The sequence below is a fragment of the Dromaius novaehollandiae genome, chromosome 1 (genome assembly GCF_036370855.1).
Source record: "Dromaius novaehollandiae isolate bDroNov1 chromosome 1, bDroNov1.hap1, whole genome shotgun sequence".
NCBI lineage: Eukaryota > Metazoa > Chordata > Aves > Casuariiformes > Dromaiidae > Dromaius > Dromaius novaehollandiae.
In genome coordinates, this window is record NC_088098.1 from 64592651 (window position 1) to 64618110 (window position 25460).

General features: G+C 37.3%; 1 protein-coding gene across 7 annotated transcripts in view; it reads left to right on the forward strand.

The window, feature by feature from the left end:
• Window positions 1-25460, forward strand: part of ERC1 (ELKS/RAB6-interacting/CAST family member 1) — a 309324-nt gene that overhangs the window by 62103 nt on the left and 221761 nt on the right. For 4 of the 7 annotated variants that reach the window (XM_026117004.2, XM_064515015.1, XM_064515024.1 and 1 more), the window contains exons 4-7: window positions 16437-16511; window positions 18603-18758; window positions 20552-20635; window positions 23280-23447. In XM_026117004.2, coding sequence (XP_025972789.2) covers window positions 16437-16511; window positions 18603-18758; window positions 20552-20635; window positions 23280-23447 — 483 coding nt within the window. The remainder of the gene's footprint in view (window positions 1-16436; window positions 16512-18602; window positions 18759-20551; window positions 20636-23279; window positions 23448-25460) is intronic. The other 3 variants (XM_064515029.1, XM_064515036.1, XM_064515047.1) reach the window with 1 other exon arrangement.

Below are 25460 nucleotides of genomic sequence, written 5' to 3' on the forward strand. Positions count from 1 at the left end.
ACACATATCCTATGAATTTGAATACCTGAGTATCTTAGAAAAATAAATGAAAACAAAGTAGATGCTGCATAGCCAGCGTCCTTGAATTTCCTGTCTTTGTTAAATGTGTTTTCTTCTTGTAGTCAACCAGCCTTCTGACACATTCTAATATTAATTTCTAAAAGCCCAGTATTTCAATGTGTGTTGGGTATGTAAACAGGTCTGTATGTTTATGTGTGCATTCACTAATGATAAGATTTTCCATAAAGACTGTTTTATATACCTCTGTAGACTGAATGCATGAAATGATGGCAATACATACAAGTATAATGTGCATGTGAATTGATGACCTATTTTGTGCATTGCATGCCTATTTTGTGATTCAACTTTTTTTGAACACTTCACACATACGCAAGATGTAAACCCCCTCTCTAAGAAGGCAGGGGAGCAAGATCATACACAGAAATTTTTTGAGATGATTGTCTGCAGCAGGTTCATAATACATCTTACTATGTTTTCCATGGCCTGACCCATTGTATTTGTGCTCCTGCAGGCATTTATATAAGAAAGCTAGAGCCCATTGCATTTCAGAGCCAGATTTAGGCCAGATTTATTTTTTTAGAGCAGTAATCTCTTGAGTGTCTGGAGTGAAGATAATACATTTTCAGAGTTCCTACACTACAGTTTTTCCTTTATTTAGCAACCACTGATAATTCTGTTCCAATTCTTGTATCTATTTTGGGAAGAGCCCCAAATGGCTTCCATTTGTTTCTGCTTTAAGTCCAGCAACATAAATGAAAAGCTGGCAGGAAATGTGTAATTTTTTAGGAATGGGGTTTCCTTTGCGTCTGCCACTGATGTGTAGATGTTGAGAGATAAGAATTCTTGTTTCATTCACATGTATCTGGATATCATCAATCATTTAAATCGTAGCCTTTATAATAAAAGATTTCATGGAGAAGGTAGAGATCATTTACTGATTTTGAAAGCACAAATGCAGTTTACCTAATATATTTTAAAACCAATTACTGCTTGCTGCCAGTCTAGTTCTAATGCATTGAGAAGGATAAGCAGAGCATGCTGTAACTTGTAGCTCAAACCATAGATATGGTGTGGAATCCAACCTTGAAGCTGAGCACCCTACTAGCCTTGGGAACATGGTGCCATGTGCAGAGGTGACAAACTATCTCCATATGTAATTGGCACCAACCTATTCTACTTGAGTTCACTATAAGCTCACTCAGGTTTCTCTGCATCATGCTGTTGTGTGTTGGGTTCCATGAGGCAGGAGAAAATCAAGGGATGTTGCTGAGCTGTAGCTGCCTGCATTTGAACCAAGTGTAAAGTTAGTAAACTATTAAAGTTTATTAGCTCAAGCTAGTAAACTTGAAGAAAGCTTGGACACCAAGTTGCTTGGCAGGAGATGGTTCAGAGTTGCTATCACTGTCGCATTCTTAAGTTTGTTGAGTGCAAATCCTCTAAGGTGTATCTGCATTACACTCCTCAGCTCATTTTCTGTTATGTATTTATCTGTATTTCCACATTTTTAGGTTTTTTTAGCCCTCTGCTACCACAAATACTATGCAGTTTTTGAGATGCCTTGATGAAAGACATCTACTTTCTTTACAGTTCTCTATGTAGCATCCCTAGTATCTGGAAAGGAATGTCAGACTGCTCTCTAAATACTGCTGTTAAAGTAAACATTTGTCTCTCAAAGGGATCTGCATTTGCTGGGAGGTCACCACTTATACTTTGTGTTCTAACACAACAGAAAAGCTGAGCAAACCTTCAGTAGAAGTTTGACCATCTTAGCCGAACTTCTGAAATGTCTGAATCCACCAGCACTGCCTCTGACTTAAAAGCACATTAGACTTTTGGTAAAAATGCTTGCAGAGAATAATATTAAATATCTGCATCAGGAAGCACAAAAGTATCCCTCCATTTTTCACGTTCGAAGCCTACATGTAATTCAAAGGATGATGCTGAGAGTCAAGGTCATCAGATAGTTTCTCATGCTGTGCAGGTGCAGGGACCAGCAGTTTGCCCTCGAAAATTAAGTGTGAATTCATTGATTTCTGCAGCTCCTGCTGTTACTGTGATTGTACTAGCTCAGTTCCTTTATTCTGATCCAGATGAGGAGTTTTGTGTGGAAGCTTATGCCATGAGTGTCAGGAAGACATGAGGAGAATGTCTTCTCTGTCTACTCTTTAATAAGTAGAATGAAAAAATGCAAACCTTGAGACATTCTGCTATGTTACGCAAATCCCTCTGGGAAAACACTAGCTTACTAGCTTACCCTTGAACCTTTTCTGGTTTTGTGTGAAAATGCAACTTCTTTGTTTTGCCTTTCTGTTTTCGAGAGATTTAAAAAATGGTTCTGGTAAAGTTTTCACTGGATCAAACACTAGGTTCTTGTCTTTCTATGGAATTAATGCTCTCCTCTCCTAAGGAGAGGATATTTTGAGAGAGCTCTCAGACTAGTGGTTCTGTAAAAACATAACAAAAGAATAACTGTACAGGTTGAGGCCAAGGATCCATTTAGTCCAGTATTCTGTTTCAAACAATGGCCATATGCAGACATCCGGAAAAGAATAAGAACAGGGCAAACACAATACTTCTCCATAATGCTCTCCCATCTTCCAGACTGTTTACAGATCAGGGATTTCCTGAACTTTCTGTGATTTGTCAGTTTGGTATCCTCCATGGATCTGTCATCCAAGTATTTGGTCATTGTCTCCTTGAGCCCATGTAAACTTTTTGCAATTGTAACATCGTTTGGTAATTGTTTCTGCAGGCCTACTACTTGTTGTGGGAAGAACCTGCCTCATCTTTTTTGGTTTTGAACTTGGCTCCCGTTTGCTTCATTGATGGCCTCTTGTTGTACTGGAAGACAGTGAACGGGTGATCCCTACAGACACTCTGTGCCACCCGTGATTTTAGACTTTTGTTATATCCCTTCCAAGTTCTTTCTTTCTCAGGCTGAAAAGTCCTAGGCTACTCAGTTATCCTTTACGTAGAAGATATCCATCACCTTTGACTGTCTCCCAGAGCACTAGCTCAGCCTCCCTTATCCAGGTTATGAAAGAGATTCTCCTGAGGATAGTGGCAGGTATCTCCATAAGCACTCTGACTCTGTTGGACTTTTCCCAAATGTTGTCCAGAATTTCAGGTGGCTCAAGCAATCTTTCCTTACAAATCTATGGGAAAGATTCTGTAACCAGCATAGTGCAGGATGTATTTGGCAACTCACTGACAGAGAAGACAATCTTTCATTAATGTGAGGTAATGAAAACTAAATGTTTTATTGAACATGTGAACATAGACATGCATCTGGATGCTCTGACTTCAGCAGATGATAGTGTGACTGTATCACATTCCTCCATCCTAGAAAATAAGCTCCAGCTTCATGAGCTTATAAAAAAGATCACTGTTTTTTTAATATCCCTTCTGAGATTTTAGACAATATTATTCTATATTGCTGGTTAGCATTCTAGGCTTAACTTTCAGAAATAAGATTATTATCAAACCAGAAAGAAATGCTTGATTAAATCCAGCAGCTGGACCTACAACTTCCAGAATAGCTGAGAAGTTATTAACTGCAACCTCGTTGTTCAAAACTCACTTTATTAGTGATGGCAGTGACAGCACATATATCTAAAAATAATAGTTTGCTGTATCCTTTTTGACATCCCACCTCCCTCCAGAAAGGCTAAATGCACCCTGTAGAAATGTTTTTCTCTGCTACACAGAGCAGTAGTTACACCATGTAACAGTGTGACTTGTGAGAGAATATTACATGATTACATCCACATCTGCTGTTCTAGAGACTTGGGGTACTATGGTCAAACTGTATTTCACAAGGACAGTCCAACTTCACTACACCAACTTGGTTAAACCTTTCTTCTTTGAACTCTTCATTACTATCTGTCTTTAGTAATATTTATCTGAAGAAAGAACTAAGGTCATATACTTCTAGTGTCACAATCAGTAAAGAGGTAACTCTTTGAGAGTTTCTGGAGAAAAGAATTTAGACAAAATTTCCCATCTGTCTAAAGGAAAGGATAAAAACAAAACTATTTCTATTGGTTCTACGCAGGGGGAACAATAAAAGCTACTTAGTTTATGTTATTGTCAGATATACTAAACTTTGCCAGTGTTTTCCCATTCTCCTCCTCCAAAAGGGAAGTCAGCAGAGACTTTACAACAGTAATTAGATGATGATCTGTTTGTCTGTGGCTAATTACTGATCAAATTTCTTCTCATTAGCCTTTCTCATACATTACAAGTCAAATACACCTTTGTTCACATCAGTGCAATACAAATTGTGTTGTCCAGAACATACTGACATACCGCTGCATTTCTTCTGCTCAGATAGGGGATACCTTTGATAATGTCTCAAATCCTAAGAAGTAAGGAGGTTGTATGAGAGGAAGTTTCCAAATGTGTCCTTCTCTTTTATTGGCCAATATACTTATCAGTGTCAGCCTGATACTCCGATAAAGCTAGTAACCTCAAGATGGCTCGTATAACATTATTCAGAGACCTGATAATATGCATGCCCCTGACCCTTGGCTTTTTTCTAAAAAGATGCAACAAAAGTTACTCACAGTGCTAGTTCTTCTTCCTTCAGAAAAGCTTTACCACGTATTTATAATGAAGGATATGCAAGTCCTGCAGGTGACTTGTGACAGATTGTGCATGGCTATTATTAATATCTTCAGCAAAAGAGGTGAAAAGGAACTCTCCTTTTACATTAAACTGTGATCATGTAGCTAAGGCATTCTCCTGGGAAATGAGTGCTGGTTTGAACTTTCAACCTAAGGAGGTACTGAAAGTGGGGTGAGGTTTTCATTGAGATGTTAGTGCAGTAGTGAGAAAGGCAGCATCTTTCATCATAAAGAACAAAACAGCCATTTGATGCAATAGACCCAGATTAGACATGTGAATGTAGGAGAGAGATCTGAACTGTGAATCCAGGTATGAAACAGATGGCTTGACACAGCCTTTAAATAAAGAGGGATGTATTTCTAAAAGGTGTCTTCAGGAGTCAGTTCTAGATTCAAGAGTTGTATGATACAGTGGTATGGAACAAGGAAAGAATTATCAGCATTAGCTTTGCATTTTGTGTCAGAAAAACTGGTGTTCGGTAGTAAATTACAGTTTTAGTTGAATGATATTTTGAATTTTTTACTAATTGGGTCCAGTCAAACAGTATGCATTTTAATTCAAACAAGTGCGAAATGGTGAACTAAGGATTAAGGAATGTAGTGCTTAAAGAATGCAGGGTGGTATTTATATGTCAAGCAGTCACTGAAATGGATCATTCATAAGGGCACACATCAAAACTGAACTTTGAAAAAGAGGTTATGGTAGTAAAAGCAATTAATCTTTTTCATCTTCAGTATTTGTTGAAATGACAACCCCACAAAGTCCCATTTATGAATTGTGTTACAGTAAATATTCTTTTATTTAGTATGGTCTTATTATAGAACAGTAAGCTGATCTTAGCTTAGCTGTTTTGAAGCAAGAAGTCCTTACTTTATTATGGGAAGAAATACCAAAATTCCATGAGCGCTCATTGTTATGTCCCCACTTGGGATATGTTTCTGTCAAAATAGGCAGCAGATTCATTGGACTGTATAATACAGATGTACTTGACCTAGCTTTAAATTAACTAACTTGATGCTGTGACACTCTAACAGCAGCAGCACAGAGCTCGGTGAGACAGGTAAGATGTGCAGCATAGACCTACCATCAGAGTACTGCTGAACAGTGATGTGACTGTTATAAATCGCCCAGAAGAGAAAGGCTATTTGCTTTATCTGAGAAGATTCTAATCAACTGTGACAAGCTTTGCAAAGAACTTCTGTTTCCATGCATGTGTTAAAATTCTTACCCTTTTCTGCTCCAAGCTCAGAGAAGGTTTAAAAATTTTAATTGGAGCAATTAGAGTTATCTCAAAGAACACTTTTGTCTGATTCCAAGATTTTGCAACGTAAATAAGATACGCTTTTTGAGAGAGTTCTCGGTTTCCTGGAGAATATAGATCAATTCAGTAATTGGAACTCTTACTAGCATCACAGTAGGGGACATCTTTCCGATGAGTTAAAAAATGAAGTTCCTGCTTCATTCTGCTGCCGCTTTATTCTTTTGACCTTTTGGAAGAAAGGGAGAAGTGTTTTAAATCAAGATAATTTAAATAATTCACATCTCTTGATTAGAATCACTTGATTTCTCTAGAAATAGTTTGATATTTTGAAAACAAGTTGAGTCTTTGCACAATTAAATTTGAGAAATTGGGCTATTGCAGCTTCAGAGCAAAATGCATAAAGAATAAATGATATGTGCCCTTTTTTAACTACCATTGTAGTTGAGAATGGCTTATATGAACTCTATAATGACAGTCAAAAATGTTTAAATGTATATATCATTTTTATTTTCATACTTCCTCACTTCAAAGTTTGGTAGTATGATGGTTGTTCTTAGGAAGTTGAAAAATTGGGGTGATAGATAGCATATGCCTTATGTCTTTCCAGACTATAAAGAAATTGGAAATAGCTTCTGATTCTTGTATAGCAAATTTCTGATTTTGATGGGGTTTACATAATAGTTTATTAAAGTATGCTGGGAATCACTTTTGCATTATTAACTGTAACTTGTGTTTCTCTAATCTAATAATTAAGTGAATGAAACAAAGCAGAACTACAGTCATCCATGAGGCTTTTTTTCTCTGTTATGTTCCCATCAATGTCAAATAATCCACAAGATTGCAGTGGATTTATTCGTATGATGAAGAGTGTTTTCAGCATAGGATATAAAATTATAAAGAGATTTTAAATTTTTATTGTAGTATATTAAATATTTATTTCAAACAAAAATTCTTTCAATATAGATGAGCTACTTAGACTTCAAATAGATGACTTTTTCTTTTTATTCACATAAGGCAAAATTTCTAGCTAGTCCATTTTATCACCTTATAGGTGGGATTTTCAAAACCATCTGAAACAATTTAGAAATACAGAAACCTGGCTGAGGATTATATATTTAAAATATTTCCGCTTTAATGTCTTTTCGCATTTTATTATATTAGAAGATTTTGTTTGTCCATATATAATATGACTTTTTTTTAATTTACAAATTACAGCTTGAGGTATACTCACATTGGAGATGTCGATGTTATCTTATGCTTTTCTTTAGTACAGATGAATATTTTTAAGTGTGAAACTTTGCAGTAGAAGAAAGTGTAAAAGTAGAATTTGAAAATACCATTAACAATTTGGAAGCTAATTTAAGAAACAAATAGAAAATATATGCTTTTACTCCTTAAGGTGATAAAAGGGAAGCAAGGAAGAATGAAGAACTAATAACATGTGTATAAAGAAAGTTCTAAATGTGTAAGATTTTAATGAATTTTTTCGTTAGCTTAAATTCTCACTCCTCTAGTCAAATTTCAACACAATTAAAAGTTACTTAAAACTAATAGCATGGATTGAATCAGTCTCGCTTGTCTTTGTCTTCTGCCTTTAATCTATCACTGAAGTTGTGGGGGATTTTGGTTGTTTCTTGCTGATTGGAACACCAAGATGAACTGGAAGCTGTGTTTTAATTTTCACTTCAGATGAGATCTTTATAATGAACTTATATGTGTCCCAACGTCTGAGTTCCTGGTTGGATTTTGAAATCACTGACCGAATGTATTTTGTAGAATTGCAAAACATAATGAGATGAATTTCTTTAGTTAGACAGTAAGTGAACTTCAAAGCAATTGACAGCCTCTGTATTGGTTTGTGTGTAATTTTCAGCAAGTCTTTCAAAGTTATGCTCTTTATTAATACAATATTTTTTTTTCATGGAATTATGTTGCTTGTGCTCACAAATGCAGAAAGTGAGGCAAATGGAAAATACAGAAGTATTTTCTGAAGAAACTATGCATATTAGTTCCAAACTTGTGTAACTGTGTATTTTTAGTTGCAGAGCTTTAATATGAGATAAATTATAGAAGACTTTTTTTTTACCTCAGTTTTATGTTTTGCTAAAACATAAGTTAAAAATACTGGTTTTGAGGACTTTCTGAAAAATACTAGTCAAACCCTGAAACTAAGCATCTATAATGTTTTCCAGTCACCCCCTGCTCTCAGTTGCTTAGCAGAGATATTTGTATTGTATAGAATTATAGAATCATGTAGATTGAAGGGGATCTCCAGGGGTCATTTCATCCAGGCTCCTGCTCAAATCAGAATGATGGAGATTCTGCAACGCCTCTGCACACCCGTTTCAGTGTTTGACCACTCTCCTGGTAATTTTTTTTTCCCTGACAAGTCAGAATTTACTGCACGTCAGCTTTTGCCTGTTGCCTCTTGTCCTTCCACTGTGCATCTCTGGGAAGAGTGTGTCTCCATTTTCTTAACAATCTCCTATTAGGTAGATCTAGACAGCAACAAGATTACCCCCTAGGCCTTCCTTTCTTATGGCGGAACAAACCCAGTTCTCTCATCCTCTCTTACTTCATCCAGCCCCCTGACTATCTTGGTGGCTGTCTGCTGGCCTCATTCCAGCTCATCAATGTCATCTTTGTACTAGAGAGCCGCATAGAGGGCAGTAACTGCTTCCCTTGTCCTGGTGGCTATGCTCTTGCTAATACAGGCCAGGGTGCAGTTGGCCTTTTTTACAGTAAGGGCTCACTGCTGACTGCCAATCCATATCTTTCCCAAATTTCATGATGCATAAACTTGCTGAGAGCGCTGTCTATCCCATCATCTAGATCGTTAATAAAGGCACTCAAAAGTGTCAGCCCTAGTATCACCATCTGTGGGGCTTCTGTCATAAGTGGCTACCAATTGGACTTTGTACTGCTGATCACCACACTTTGAGCCCAACAGTCCAGCTGATTTTCCACCCAATATATTATCCACTTATACAGTCTGTGTTTCACCAGTTTGGCTATAAGGATATCCTGGGAGACCATGTCAAAGGCCTTAATAAAGTCAAGATATATAACATCCACTACTCTCCCCTTACCCACATAGCCAGTCATCTCATTGCAGAAGGAAATCAGATCCGTCGAGTATAATTTGCACTTATACACAATTATACATTTATCTGGAACATTAAATGACTTTTAAAATTAACAGTAGTGCGTTATGCTAATAGAGAACTGATATATGTTCATAAACTGTTTCTTTTGTTTTTAACCCTTGCATTTCATTATAATTAATAGGAACTAGATTGCTAAATTCCTTCGCAGATTTAGGCCTGAAAGGCTGACAGAAAAGCCAGCTGGGAAACTAAACTTTAAATACAAAAAGTAATATTCACTGAGTAAGGCCTGGACTACATGTTGGAGGGTATAAATAAATATTAGATAACTATCCAGTTCAGTGAATGATGAAAATACCTGCAAGCAACATCATATTTGATCATATAAAGACATGGGGAGGCTAGTTAAGATTTAAAAAAGGGGGGGGGGGCAGGATTACAGCAGCCTTTGAGTTTTTCATTGCACACAGTATTGTTTTTGTCAATTTTCTTAAAAAGAAATTCATATATGAAACAGTACCTGTTTTGAATATTTTTCTATCTCATTCTTCATGTGATTCATACTGTTTAGTTATGTAGGACCAACAGGAAATGGCAGGAACATCTTTTTTGCATTGGGAAAGTGCTTATCTTGTGGTGCTACTGCAGTGTAAGCTGCTGTATTTTAAGTATACAGCCTGATCCCCTAAAAATGTCATTGCTTTAGGCCTTCACATTTCTTCCAAAACCCTTGCAAAATCAGAAGCAGGAAGATTACTGAGAGAGTAACAGTGAATGATATGTTCAGGTTATTAAGGAAGAAAGGTTCTGATTAAAGTTCCTGCTTTATTATTATGCACATGTGTATAACTTATAATGTTTTTCAGTCGTCATGCTGCTACTGCTCAGTATTGAGGATGCCTTCCATTCTAAACTATAATCTTTAGTTTTCAATTATTTTGGCATTTATCGGTCAGAAAAAAAAACGCAATTAGAAATTGTCGTTCTTTGGATATTTCATGGTGCATTAAAATCACTTTATCAAGATGCACCATAATTTGTTCTGTTTTGTTTTTCTAAAGACAAATTGTCTTCCTGGATTCATTCTTTGAACTCTCTTCTATATAGCAAAATCCTTCTCAAATTTTAGACACACACTTGAGTCAGAGTTCCAGTAATGGTAGCATTACTGCCAAGCAGTAATAAGATGTCCCTCCACCCAAAGGTTTTCTTTTTTATATCAAATAATTGTAAAACTTATAATAATCTTGTAATAAAAATAACACTTGGACAGGAAACTTGATAATAGAGCATTCTTCAATCTTCTAGGCAATGTTGTGACAATATCGGGTGGCTAGAAGATTCCACTAGCTAAATTCAAAAAGATATATGGTGTATGTTTTTAATAGTAATAATAATTAATGATGAAAAGCATATATATTGCAGATAACTTGGGAATAAGTAGATTATTTTTTGTTTTGATTTCTGTGTGGTTTTCTTTTTAAAATAAAGGATTCACAGACCAGTTTTAAGTACATTGTATTTTGATGTGCTGTTTATAAAAGGATCTCTTGTTAAATTAATTTAAGTTGTAGTCAAAAGTTAGAAAATGCTGAAGTTTACGAATGTATTATGTGACAGCATCAGTTACATGTCACAAGTCCTTTCTACATGAACATCGAACAAAGGAAGAATATTTTATTACTTTATCAAAAGAGGCAACTCACAAGGAATGAAGGATTAGTTTTGTATTTTTCTGATCCTGATTTCTGCGTGTGGCCCTATGCTTTAATTATTGCGCAGAGCACTGTTTTGAATAGGAAAGTATTCCTTTTCAGTCAGCTTTGTGGTGCTTGTCCACAATAGGCTCTGAGTACCTCAAAGATGTATTTTATTAATATCTCTCCATTCTGGCAGTGAAAGGGGAGTGCACAACCTATATTTTACAATAAAGCAGAATGTCTGTGCACCATGTTCCTTCAGCAGCCACACTTAAATCTTTGTTCCAGAGAGGTTTGGTGTGACCGTGGCCCTGTTTTTAGACTCTTTAGAATTCCAGGCGTGCTGCCAAAATTAAGTCCTTGCTACACAGTCCAGAGGTGGGAGGTGTTGTTTTTCAGCAGGTTGTAACTCATCCAAATCACAGCAGAATTACTTGCGATGATAGAAGTAGGGCATTTCTTGTGCTGAAGTGCAAAGCATCGCTTCAGACAGTGGAGATGCAGGCATTTCTAAAGAAAAAGCACAGAAGAGTTTTTCTATTTGAGAAAATGCTGTGTAATCTAAAAAGCAGAGACTGTTGTGTCAGCATCCCTTAGTGACATGCTGTTCTTATACTGTGTATTTCACCTATTGCATTTTCATAGTAGTAATTGGTTTTACGTTCTCAGGTCAGAGACTGTGTCTTTGGACAATTGGAAATTAGCCAGTACATAGTTGCACTACTAGAAAATAATACATTGTTCAAAATAGACTTTTGGCATGTTCTTTTTTGACCTTCTTATCTTTTGTTTTCTAAAAGTTTGCTGAAATTTGTTTTAATTTCTTTTCTGTTGTGAAGCTGTTTCATTTTTTCCTACTAAAACAGTCCTTGGATGCTTGTACAAATGGTGTGACAGGAACAGCTGGAGACATCAACTTTCTATGTTTAGAAGGTGAAGAATCATCTTCAAATTATTCCCTTTTTCTACATAGATGTGTTTTGAAGTTAGGAAACCACAGCAAAAGCAACTCCTTTTTAATGCTGATCTTGGAGGATTCAAACCCTCTTTTCCTGCCCCCCATTAAACTTTTTTTTTTTTCAAATAGACATTAATTTGAGAGTGCCTTAAAAGATGAGAATGGGGTATCTTCAACTCTGGACACTTTTTAGTAGTTACCTCTCCAAAGAGTCATGTAACCTTCCTTGAGATGTGTTGTTTATATATAATAAATATGTATGTATATATGTGTGTTTATGTACAGAAATTCGTGCACTAGGGTCTCTCATAGCCAAGCGCTGGTTACTGAATAGTCTGGTATGAGGGCACATAGGACGGGTGTGGAAGAGGAAGTGGGCTCAGATGCTGCCTCACTCTACATGGCCCATGTGCAGTCACCAGAAGGACACTGCATGTCCTGCCCTCTTGCCACTTGGCAATTTTACACATTGCCAAGCTGTGTAAAAATACCAGAGTCTTTCTGTGAAAAAATGCTGGAAACAGAGATTGGGTTCAGAGTATGATTGCGCTGGCACTGGCACTCTTCTGATGTCCTAACAAACAAGGTGCTCGCTTTGACAGCAGGAGGTGCGGTGGTGAGGAGCGTAGTCCTCTGGTCTGTTGCCAGCGTGATTCTGGCGCCTTCCATGTGGCTGCTTGTGAGGATCCAGGGAGTCAAGTAGAGGCAGAGTGAACTGCACTCTATTAGGAAGGCAAACAGATAAAAATACTGTAAATTAACTTGAAGTAGTGTAAGAACATACAGTGAAGTGAAGGATGTTGTTGGTACAGGCATTAAATTAAGGTGGTAACCTGAATGAAGATTTGCATCAGAAGGAAAGTTTTTCTGCTCTAATGCCAAGAGAAGTGCCTTAACACCACGGTGGGTGGTGGTAAGGTAGAAAATCGTTACATCCACAGCTCATGAGAAGCACTGGCAGCCACAATATCTTAAAATTGTGGTGTAATTCTTGCATCAACAAGTTGGAGAAAGTTGTCAGGTGGAAACAATATACCGCAGCTACCTTGAGGAAAGCAATTGGTGAGATCACTCTCTACAGCAAAAGGCCAAGGATGCTGAATACGTGTCACGTTTTTCGGGACAGCTACTGGTGAGAGCAGTGAGAGATGGAAGGAGTGTAACCGTGGGCAAAAAGAAACAGGCCCGTAATGCTATAGCAGAAGCCAGACATGAAAGTGGAAGAGTCTCAGAGACAAACAGTGTGGAAGGCTGGCACTGAGAGACAGTGGTGTTGCTACGGTTCAGGCAGCACTTGAGAAGAACAGCAGAGAGGAATCACACTGCCCTTTCTTTGGGCATATATGTTACAGGCAGATAGAGCAGATCCTGAGCCAAAAGAATAGTCTTTGGCTAGGCTGCTTGGATTTGAGTATACCAATGATGTAAATGCAGGTACAGATAAGTAGAATAATAATAGTATTGCTCCACTCTGATCTATATGGTGTCAGTGATATATGACCAGAGGCTCTGCTTCTTTAAATACATTAGGCTTCTTTAAATACATCAGCAACAAAAGGAAGACTAGGGAAAATGTAGGTCTGCTACTGAATGGGGCAGGGGCTCTGGTGACGAAGAATACAAAGAAGGCAGAGTTACTGAATGCCTTCTTTGCTTCAGACTTTATTGCTAAGACCAGCCCTCAGGAGTCCCAGACCCTAGAGACCATGGAGAAAGTCTGGAGAGAGGAAGACTTTCCCTTGGTGGAGGAGAATGGGGTTAGAGATCATTTAGGCAAACTTGACATCCACAAGTCCATGGGCCCTGATGGGCTGCACCCACAAGTGCTGAGGGAACTGGTGGACATCATTTCTAGGCCACTCTCCATCATCTTTGAAAGGTCATGGAGAACAGGAGAGGTGCCTGAGGACTGGAAGAAAGCCAACGTCACTCCAGTCTTCAAAGAGGGCAAGAAGAAGGACCCAGGGAACTACAGGCCAGTCAGCCTCACCTCCATCCCTGGAAAGGTGATGGAACAGCTCATCCTGGATGTCCTCTCTAAGCATGTGGAGGAAAAGGTGGTGATCAGGAGTAGTCAGCATGGATTCACCAAGGGGAAATCATGCTTAACCAACCTGATAACCTTCTAGGATGGAATGACTGCCTGGGTAGATGAGGGGAGAGTAGTAGATGTTGTCTACCTTGACTTCAGCAAGGCTTTTGACACTGTCTCCCATAAAATCCTCATAGGCAAGCTCAGGAAGTGCAGGCTAGATGAGTGGACATTGAGGTGGATTGAGAACTGGCTGAGCAGCAGAACTCAGAGGGTTGTGATCAGTGGCCCGAAATCTAGTTGGAGGCCTGCAGCTAGCGGTGTCCCCCAGGGGTCAGTACTGGGTCCAGTCTTGTTCAGCTTATTCATCAATGACCTGGATGACCCTCAGCAAATTTGCTGATGAAACAAAACTGGGAGGAGTGGCTGATACACCACGGGGCTGTGCTGCCATTCGGAGGGACCTGGACAGGCTGGAGAGCTGGGCAGAGAGGAACCTCCTCAAGTTCAGCAAAGGCAAGTGCAGGGTCCTGCACCTAGGAAGGAATAACCCCATGCACCAGTACAGGTTGGGGACTGACTGCTGGAAAGCAGTCCTGTGGAGAAGGACCTGGGAGTCCTGGTGGACAAGTTAACCGTGAGCCAGCAATGTGCCCTCGTGGCGAAGAAGGCGAATGGTATCCTGGGGTGCATTAGGAAGAGTGTTGCCAGCAGATTGAGAGAGGTGATCCTCCCCCTCTACACAGCCCTGGTGAGGCCTCATCTGGAGTACTGTGTCCAATTCTGGGCTCCCCAGTACAAGAGGGACATGGCAATACTGGAGAGAGTCCAGCATAGGGCTACTAAGATGATTAGGGGACTGGAGCATCTCTCATATGAGGAAAGGCTGAGAGAGCTGGGCCTGTTTAGCCTGGAGAAGAGAAGACTGAGAGGGGATCCTATCAATGTATACAAATGTATACAAATGTATACAAATATGTGAAAGGAGGGTGTAAAGAGGATGGGGCCAGACTCTTTTCAGTGGTGTCCAGTGATGGGATAAGAGGCAACAGGCACAAACTGAAACACAGGAAGTTCTGTCTGAACATGAGGAAAAACTTCTTTACTGTGAGGGTGACAGAGCACTGGAACAGGTTGCCCAGAGAGGTTGTAGGGTCTCCTTCTCTGGAGATATTAAAAACTCTCCTACATGTGATCATGTGCAACGTGCTGTAGGTGACCCTGCTTGAGCAGGGGGGATGGACTAGATGATCTCCGGAGGTCCCTTCCAACCTCAACCATTCTGTGATTCTGTGATATTTTGAGGGGTTTTCTGATTTATTTTTCCAGGAGGCTGTTACCAGAAAACATCATCCAAAACTGCAAACCTGTCTGTAAAAAACAGGTTCTCAGGAAATACACAAATACAGCTTTTAAAGATGGATAAGCCTTCTACTGGATTTTGTTGTTACCGTTCACAGGCATAAACCTATGCAAATCTTGTTGTGCCAAATCTATGCAAAATTCTTGTTCATCAAATCACTACATTTTTCCACCTTGCTCACTTCAGCAGCAATATTAAGAACACTTAGCTCTAACTTACAACAGGATGAGTAATGGTTTCAATATTTTGAAAAGCACTATACAACTCTACCTTTCTTGTTCAAATAATTCATTATATGGAGTAAGTTACATTTATGGCTACCATATGTAATTGTTATCTTTCTTCACCATCTCTGTGAAAATACAAATTGGTGGAGGGCTTTTTGGATTTGTCTTTTAGGGGCATGGGGTGAGGGAGCAGATGGCTGAATGGTATGAGTTCATGCATGTTTTTATATGCAATTTGTTGTTAGGTTAATTGATATTGTCGCTCATATTCTATGGGCACCAAAGTACTTTCATCTATTTAATACTAACATTCTAACAGTATTAACATGCGCTGATTTACTATTTGTGTATGGCATAAGTATAATATTATTTTAAGGCAAAATGAAAAAGTGGAGTGTCTCCTGTATTCCCACTTGTTGGTTTAAACCTCTAATAACTTTACATGGTAGGACGAGGTGTTTCAGTTCTCTGCCATTTTATTCCTTAGAGAGCTCTTTGAAACGTGCCAACTTTGTGAATTCACATCAACAGCAGTATCACGTGAGCATTTATATGCTCCTCTTTGCACACACTGAGCTTCTAGAGCAATGTGCTATCCAGTCATGTACTTTCAGCTACCTTCTAGCCCCTGTGGGTGGGAATTTTCATCACATGTAACTAAGCATTGCTACTCTGGAGTAAAAAATTTGAAAAAGAGAATTATCAACACAGCTGCACTCTATGGCTTGTTAAAACAGAAACCACAGCATTGTTATTTTTATTAAGCATCTAGTGAAATAAATGAAAGCATATCTGTCTTCTATGAGAAGCTAGTAAAAATTTAGATTACTTTACTGGGCAGATGGTAGAGTTTTTTAGCAGGTTTGACTGACATTTCAGCCGTTTATTTTGAGTGAGTAGGTGGTCAAATATGCATTTGCTCCTGTGCCGTAGTAATTGAGGTGGTGATTCTGTTGAATGAACTTTAATTTATCCTTTCTTTGATATGAAAAATGTTAAAGCAAAATATGAGTTGGTAACATCAGAAGACAGCATTGAAGTATGCTACGTATTAGAGAATGTTGCAGTAATTTTATTTGTAATTGATAAGTGAGACAAGATGCCATTAGGCTAACTCTTGCTTTGTTTTCTACTGGTACAGGAGGTGCATCGTCGATTTGAAAATGCTCCTGACTCAGCCAAGACAAAAGCTCTGCAAACTGTGATTGAGATGAAGGTAAATAATTCCATATATTTTGAAATGATTCCATATTCTTTGGAATATGTTTTTTCATAAGAAAGCTGGTTATTTCAAATACCATATTTGTGTCAGTCTTTTAATTTAAAAGAAATCTTTTCAAGATATTTGTTGATCAATGAAGATGCAAAACTGTTTCATGATACTATAGAAATCTGCCTTCTGTCTGCCTGCAGAAGCATATACTGATTTCTTTCAGTTAATCAAGAGTCCATTGTATTATGAGGATGGGAATGGTGGATTAATAGGTCTTTACAATGATATGGGCTATTTTATTTTTGTAATATCAGCCTTTGAAATGTCATTGCTCTGCATTCTATGTGTCAACAAAGCTAGCAGTTTGTAACCTCCAAACCGACTTAAAGAATGGGTGATGTAGGCAGAGAGATGCCTATATACCAGCTTAAACCCAGCTTCTCTAGATGAATGTATATAATTGAATTTTTAAACCATTAGCTCAGATATTTAGTGGAACAATGGCTATTTGTCAAGAACTGAATCACAAGTGGAGTGTGTGGTTTACACAGCTTTATGTAACCATATTTCTTATTGTGTGATCCATAAAATAGATCAAACAGGCAGGGTTTGGACAAACAGTTTAAAAAATCGGAAGCCGTTCTCTTCTGTTTCCTTCACTTTCTCCCTCCTTCTCTATCTGCCCCTTTCTCTTTTATTTTCCTTCTTTTTTTTCCCTTCCAACTCTTTCTTTCCATTCCATCTTAATGTTTTCCATAGCCATTTCCCTTCTTTCTGCTCTGGATCTTTTACTGTCTTTCTTTTATTAGTCTTTTTCGTGGTCCATGGCAGTTAAAGATAATTGACGGTCAGGTAACAATAAGTTGTCTGTGCTATCAAAAGAGAAACACAGGTATTTCTGGGAAACTATGTGAGTGCTGAAATAAAATGCTGTTGGAAATTACGACATTGCACTTCACCTTACTCCTTCTATAATTTCTTGTTGCAAAAGTCTCCCCTGCCGGTTTTATCTTAAGCATCAAAAATTAATCAGGGGATCAGACCTGATCTTCATAATGGCACTTTAGAACAATCTTGTCTCATGAATGAAAACCCATATATGAAAATTTTTCATGCTTTTATTCAGCTGTACTTTGCTTATCAGACAAAAATAAATGATGAATGATTGGTCTGTGAAGAAATGGAGGATATTTTGAAATACTACCTGTATTTCAAGAAAAAGAAAATCTTCTGGAGAAACTGAGTAACTGAGTGAAACAGATGACTGCTCTGAGACTTGCATTTCATAAATGCGTATGCATATTCACTGGTACACATGAAACTATATATGCTGTATGAAACAGTTCATGCTGTTCCTAACGCATGAGGCTTCTAAAGAAACAGTAAGCCAACTAGATTGAAAACCTCTGTTCATTCTGTAAAACTGTGGGGAAGATGGTAGATAGACTTTCTTATTGTTCCAGGTGTAAATTTTTTAACTATGGAAATATTTTAAATATTCTATGTATGAACTAGGATAGTTGAGCATCCTCTGCTGCTTTATTCACTCTCAACTAGATTGCTGCATCTCTTCCTTACTTATGGTGCTTTTAATGTTCTCCATTTGTGACCTCATTCAAATTACTAGTAGCTGAAACTCATTTTTTGCCGTTCTTGCAGCCACATTCTGCTGCATATTCAGTTAGAATTAACTTTCTCTAATTTATGCTAGCTTTGATTTACATGCCAATGTTTTTTTGTATTCCCTTATTTATTGTTTATATTGCGTCCCTCCCCTAGCCATGTTTTCTTTCAATGCTAAACTCTTGCTTTTCTTGGAAGGGCGGGGGGGTGGACTAGATTATATCCAAAGGTCCCTTCCAACCTCAACCATTCTGTGATTCTGAGAAAGGTATAAAAATTTGAAAAATGAGTACTTGAGCGCTCAGCCAGCTGCTCTGTAAAGAGGTGCAGACTGTTTTCTGTAGGAACATCAAAATAAATTTCAGAGGCAGATACATGTCTCTAAAAAACTCTTTCATCTTGTACGTCTCATGGTGTGTTAACAAGTCATTTAACTGTGTATCACTATTTGTCTCTTCTGAACCTTTCCAGGATTCAAAAATTTCTTCCATGGAGCGTGGCCTTCGGGATTTGGAAGAGGAGATTCAAATGTTGAAATCAAATGGAGCTCTGAGCACAGAAGAACGTGAAGAGGAAATGAAGCAAATGGAGGTGTATCGTAGTCATTCCAAATTCATGAAAAATAAGGTATTGAGAAAGCAGTAACAGTAGTAAAATAAACTGAGCCATAGTGAATAGATTGAGAATTTTCATACTCAACTAAGGAAAGCAGTTAGGATCTGGGTTGCCGTGCAAATGCTAGGAAAAAGTAGAAAAGTATTTGTTTTCTGCCTTGAAGCAACTAGGATAACTTTAAAATATTTAAGAGAATTTTAAACTCAAATTTCAGAATGGTGTAATGGTGATTCTGTAAGGTCAGTGGGACAAATTCTGCTTTTACTTTCACACTCCCAACTTTCTTTTATTTCAGAAGGATTTTGTGTTTATCTTTTAGACCATCGAGAATCCGTTATGCTTTTAGGTTTTATTTTATCTAAAGTCTTTTCAAATATAGTCTATTGAAAAAGAAGGGTATTTCTTTTCATGACCTGTTGAATAAACTGTACTATAACTGAGATGTCTTTTTATTATGTAAAGAATGAAAAGAGCATGAACCATCACTGCAATGGCTTTCCTTTACACTCTCCTTATGACAGTGGAATAAGAATATGAATAGATTCTACGACAGTGGTGGTAATATGAATTTATACAGTTCGGAATATATGTGCCTCAGGACAGACATAGCCGTGAGACATACTGGTCCTCAGGCATAAAGATGGATACAGATTACTGGAATGTCTGTAATCAAATGTCAATTCACTCTTTGTTTCTTCCAAAGAAATATTTCTTGGTCTTAGTTAGACCCTAGAATTTTCTAATGGAGATACAGACTACCTTGTCCAGTAAACATAACTATATTGTCAAGAGTCTTGCTTCTCTTAGTTAGCTTTTGCTTACTCCTTAAAAGCAGCTCATGAATCTTTGGACCAGAGGCTGAAAATTACACTACTAGGTCCTGAAGAGCTCTAACCCACTGCACTTGTCCTATTTGATATCACCTGTTTAAGAAGGAACATTGGAGAAAATTTCTTGGAGAAATACAAGTATTTCTTTCCCTCAGGTAGAAACATTTAATAAGTGTTTTTCCTCCACTTCTCTCACTCCAGCCAAGTGATTCACCTCAGGATAAGGATGTCTGTTCTTTTACACTTTTGTCCTTCATTCCACTGAATTGTTTCTAGAAACTGAAGGATACCACCTTCCAAATTAGGAATGGAGAGAACACTGTAGCACATCTTCCCTCCATCCTTTCTTCCTTTCTTTCTTCCTTCCTTTCTTCTTTCCTCAATAGCAACTCACTTTTACTTCTCCTTCTCTCCCTCTAGGGGTCTACTAGGTCTATTCAGCCATTTAATTGATTTCTGGATCTGTTTCATCATCTGTGTCTGCTCATTTCTTTTCCTGCAGAAAATTTGCTCCTTTTTGATGGCTTTTTGCTTGTGACTCATGAACAGCTTCAATCTTCATGTCTTGCTATCCTGTCTTGTTTTGTAAATGCACAAAATTTGTTTTTTCAATATTGTACATTTCTCTTAAATGGAAAAACTGTTCTCTCCCTCTTCCTGTCCTAATTTCCTCATTGATTCCGGGTTTCAAAACTGATGGGTAAAGTGCCCAATATTTGACACACATAAACACAGGAGTAACTCTGTTTATAGAATCCATTTTTGTTTCATAATCAATTCATGTCTGGCAGCTTATATGAAATTACAGAGACATTAAACTTTTAAGAAGACTTGATGAAGAATGGAGGAGAAAATGAGTGAGCAATGTTGATCTTTCTGTTCAGTTCTTTGTCACTTTTAGTTACTTGGGTTGAAACATGCCAACTAGAAGATGACAAATGTTAAACATTTAAAAGAATAACAATGTCGTGACAGGTAGAACAACTGAAGGAAGAACTAAGTGCCAAAGAGGCTCAAGGGGAGGACCTGAAAAAAAGAGTGGCTGGTCTCCAGGCCGAGGTCTCTGCCGTAAGATTTATCTTTTGTGTGCAGTGGCCATTCACTGGGGCTTGCTAGCTCTCTGGCTTTTGGGGTAGCTTATGCTTTTCTTCCCTTACCTTCTTCACAACTTTATGTAACAGTAGAACTAACAGCCTGCTCAATTCTGTAGCTGCCTTTTGTTCACACCATTTCAGTGTCCATAACATCACTCTTCAGAATGCGCAGTTGCTTGTTTTTTAACAGTATGATCCATTTTAGCTTTAATTTATCCTTTTCTATTGAAGCAGATTTTCAAAAGTATTCGGCACCCGTTTTGGGGCTAGACTTTCAGAGATTTGCTTTCCCTAGAACAAAAATAATCTAATAACTGTTAAAAAGTATGTGCTGAACCCTCTTAACATTATTTCACACACACACACACACACACGCAGCAAAGATTGGATGCAGAACTCTTAAAAATGGACAGGATAATTTTAGCAGCATGAATTTAGGATCTTCCTTTGCTGTGAAAATTTTGCTGAGTGATCGGACTGCCTCATAGAGCAGAGAGATGTGAGCACCTAATGCTACCTTAAATTCCTTTGCAAATTGAAATGGTATAGACTGCATTCTTCTAAAGAGCTTTAGCACATTGGCGATGCGAGCTTACAGCTCTGAAACAAGGATTTTTGGAAAGAATGGTCTTACAGAGCTGCTTGGGAATTTTAATGTAATAGAAAATGGTTGTATTCAGATGAAAACATTTCATCAGATCAAAGTATTTAGGTATCTCTTAAGATAGCCCAAAAGAGAATTTCTTTTTCCAAAGAAAGACCAAACTGGTTTGGTGAAGTTTTGCTGTAATTCATGCTACCTACTAATTGAAGAAGTGTGTGTCATCTGCAGTTTTTCGAAAGCTTTTTAGTTAGGGACTGCAGAAAACATAATTACTGTTAAATAGTTTATCTCTTCCCACTGTGCCTAGCAGTACAGTGCAACTGGTTTTATTGATCAGTATCTGACAGGAGGAGTAATGCTACCATCTATATTTTTGTATCTTTGTAAAAGGATGGTGAAACTGTACTGTGGATTATATTTGCTTTAAGCAAAAAGAAGTAGAAAAAAACAACCTATTATGTTTGATTTAAGTGAACAATACACTATTTAATAGTTCTGTAAATAAAATTCTCCTTATCTTCTGTCCCATTTCTCCATTTAAAAAACAGAACTTTTTTTTTTAAGAGAAAAATGTCCTCCTTCCTCCTCTGCCCTTTTTCCTTATCTCCTTATTTACACCTTTGCACACTTGAACACAGGAGTCCTTGATGACATCTTTTGATGCTATTTTAATACCCTTTGGTAAAGAGTTTTCTTTATTTAATAGTCTATTATTGAAACAGTGTTGTCAAGATAGGAGCACATTTGCCCAAGCCTTTTATTCCAGCTGTTCCTAATAGGATGTCAGTTTATTACAATTTACAGTGTAATTTACTCTATAGTTTATACTGATTTATTTTTATTCTTGACACATTCCCAAAAGTGGAAGATGACCTGGACAATTTTTTTTTATTTATGATGTCCTTCAGTTTCCGTTTTGACGTATCGAACACCACACATCGAGGGTTAAGGGTTTTTTTATGTCACAAGCAAATTTGTTCAAGTTAAAAAAGAGAAAACTTTTATGTTTTTAAAGATGTGTCCACCTCTACTAAATAATATGTAGAAGTAAAGCAAATTGCTGTTTTATTCTGTAAGATGTTAAAGGCAAACCAGAAAGTTAGTTAAAACTTGGATATAAGTCTGTGTTTAGACTTTGCTGTCCTCTTTATTAAAAATGTGTATTTTTCTGCAAGTTTGCATCAGAGTTGTTCTGGATAATGATTGCATTTAGAAGGCGATGTGATCTCATCTCAGTGCTTTACTTATAAAATTTCTTCCTAGTTGCCTATTATAATGACAATCCAACCTACATTTGTTGAAATATATTGGAATTTCCATACTGATTTAATTTACTAATTAAATCTAGGAAATTGCTCTCAACAATGTGCAATTCGAAAAACAGTTGTGATGTAGTTTTGATGTATATTTGCACCTGCTTTAAGAAAGTTTACTAAATTAGAGGGTATTTCTTAAAAGAGCAAAATGCTAGTTTCACAAATAATGGGAAAAATAAATGTGTTTTTTGATTACATACTCCGCAAACATGCGATTTGACAGATAAATGGAAAGATGGGAGAGAAAAACTCGCTGGATTGACATTTAAAAGCAAACATCATTCTTTTAAGAGAAAATCTGTAGGTGTCTCATCTTTTCTGATACTGTTGGGTAATGCATTCTCATTACAGTTCTGGTTCATCTTCATTAAAAGCTTATCCCTACTAAGTAACTGGCTTTTGTCAGTCCTTTGAAAGATGACTAAGAAAAGACTGACTCTATTAAAAAGAACCTCTCTTGCAAAATTAATGCTATTGCTTCCCCCTGTTTTTCCTGGTATCTTTTGCTCATGACATACTTTTTTTGCTAACCTTCCATTCAAGATAGCCGAAGGCTTTAAAACTCAGTGGGATGAGTCAAGAGTATCATACCTTTTGTTGGTAGTTGTGTGAAGTTTTAGTTATTGCTGTAGGAAAGGTATAAATTGATAATTATTTTTTCTTTTTTCCACCTTTCCTTTCTTGTTCAGATTGGTCAGGTGAAACAGGAGCTATCACGCAAAGATACGGAGTTGCTCGCCTTGCAGACAAAGCTGGAGACCCTCACAAATCAGTTCTCGGACAGCAAGCAGCATATTGAAGTTCTGAAAGAGTCTCTTACAGCTAAAGAGCAGAGAGCTGCCATCCTGCAGACAGAGGTGAAACGGGAAGTTCTGTACTTGTTGGCTCTCCATAGATGAAGAGACAAAAGGGTTATTTCTTTTCTTCTTGATTAGATTACACAATTTACTTAGAATTTTTCTCTCTGAGGAATCTGTAGTGCACTGTAATCTGTCCCATAGTGATTTAATATTGCTTGTTCTGAACACGTGGCTGCACATTGTTTCTTTGATTATACATTTTAGATTCTCTAGGCTAGGGGATTGATAGTTAAAAAAAGGAAAAAAGAAAATATGTGTGTATAGGTGCACACATCTCCCTGTGGGTGAATGCACACTTCTACTACATGCTGCAGTAACATGCAGTCAATATGCTAAACTGGAAGCTGCAGTGGTGGGGGAGATAGTTTCAATGACCTCATAGCTAAAAGAGAGCAAAGAAAGAAAGAGTGATCCAGTGGCATACAACTCACTGTGGCTTCACTGCTACCGTCAACATGTACAGGAACTCCTGCATGTAAGCCTGTGCTTACAACTGAAATACAGACTTTCGTGTTTTATGGTGTGTATTCCAAGACAAAGAAAACGTATTTTCAGAAATTTGGGACTTGGTAACAAATGTTTAATGAATTCCCATATTACGTAAGATGCAACTGTAGTTAAGAATGTCAAATGGTTAATAAGTAAAGCATATACATTTATTGCTTCTGGAAATTCTTGAACAACAAATATGAAATGTTGTATAATGACAGCATTTCAATCCACTGGCATGGAAGATTGTAGTGCTTGGAGAAGTCCAAAAGATGGCAGTCATGCATCAAAAAATCTTTGAGTTGTTACAGCTAAAACCATAAAAAGCCAAAAGAACTAGGAGATAGGAATGCAAGAGAATTTGGGGGTAACATTGATAGAAATATTCCATAAGGCAGAGTGTGATAGAATTTTTTTTGAAGATTTTATTCTAATGTAGCTTTTCTTTAGCTATGTTCAGTGAATCTGTGGGTGCAATTTCTTGACATGCAGAGATAAAAGTTGTATAATAAATATCTATGGCTGTTCTAAGATAGCTTTTGTGATAATTCTCAGATTTATGTAGAGGCTGAAATTGCAGAATCTGTTTCTGGTAGTGCAGAATCTGCAATCTACTAGCGTTGTAGCAATGATAGTCGAAGACTGTAAGTGAAGCAAGTCTTACAGGAAGAGATAGTATCTTCAGTAGACTTAGCTTGCATAGACAGGGAAAGAAGAGCAGACAGGGTACACAAGTTCATCTCCAGGACTGAAATAAAGACAGCAATTTTGAAGTTTAAATTGAGAATAATTGTTCTGTGTTTAAATTTGATCGTATTACTAGATAATTTGAGGTGGATAATTAATTTGAGGTTACTGAATAGGGAGGAGGTAGCAGATGAAAAGGTACTGAGGTCCTTAGCTTTTCTGGAACAAAAAGAGAAAAATGCGCATCCAGAAGCTTATCTGGTTTTTTTGTTTGTTTGTTTTTTAACAGAATTTAAAAAACACAAACAAAAATCTTGCCTTCCTACTTGCCTATTGGACAGAAAGAGAATGGGTTAATTTAAAAATTTACCAATTTTAATTGTGATTTACTCCTACAAGCTAGAAAGCTTAATTTAGATTATCTATTTTTATCTTTTTTATATTGATAATTGTATTTTTTACATTGATATTTGGATTATTTACTTGATACAGGTTCATTTTCATTGGTTGGTATGACTATGAAAATGTGTTCATTTACAATTACAAACATTTTGTTAAATTTGTTCATTCTTTTTTGCTGGTCAAGATTGTACCCTGTATTTGTGCCTGTTTATTTAAAAAAATTATTGAATAGAGATAAGAATTCACAATATTATTGGAACTAGAAATTAGGTAACTAAACATTTTAAAAAGACAAATTGTAGTTTTCAATCCATTGTAATGATTGAAAATAATACTGATATATTATTTCCCTGCACAGCATTGTAACAGATCTACAAAGCTAGAGATGTTCCACTTCTTGCTTTTAAAAAATGAATACTTTTCTGCCCATGA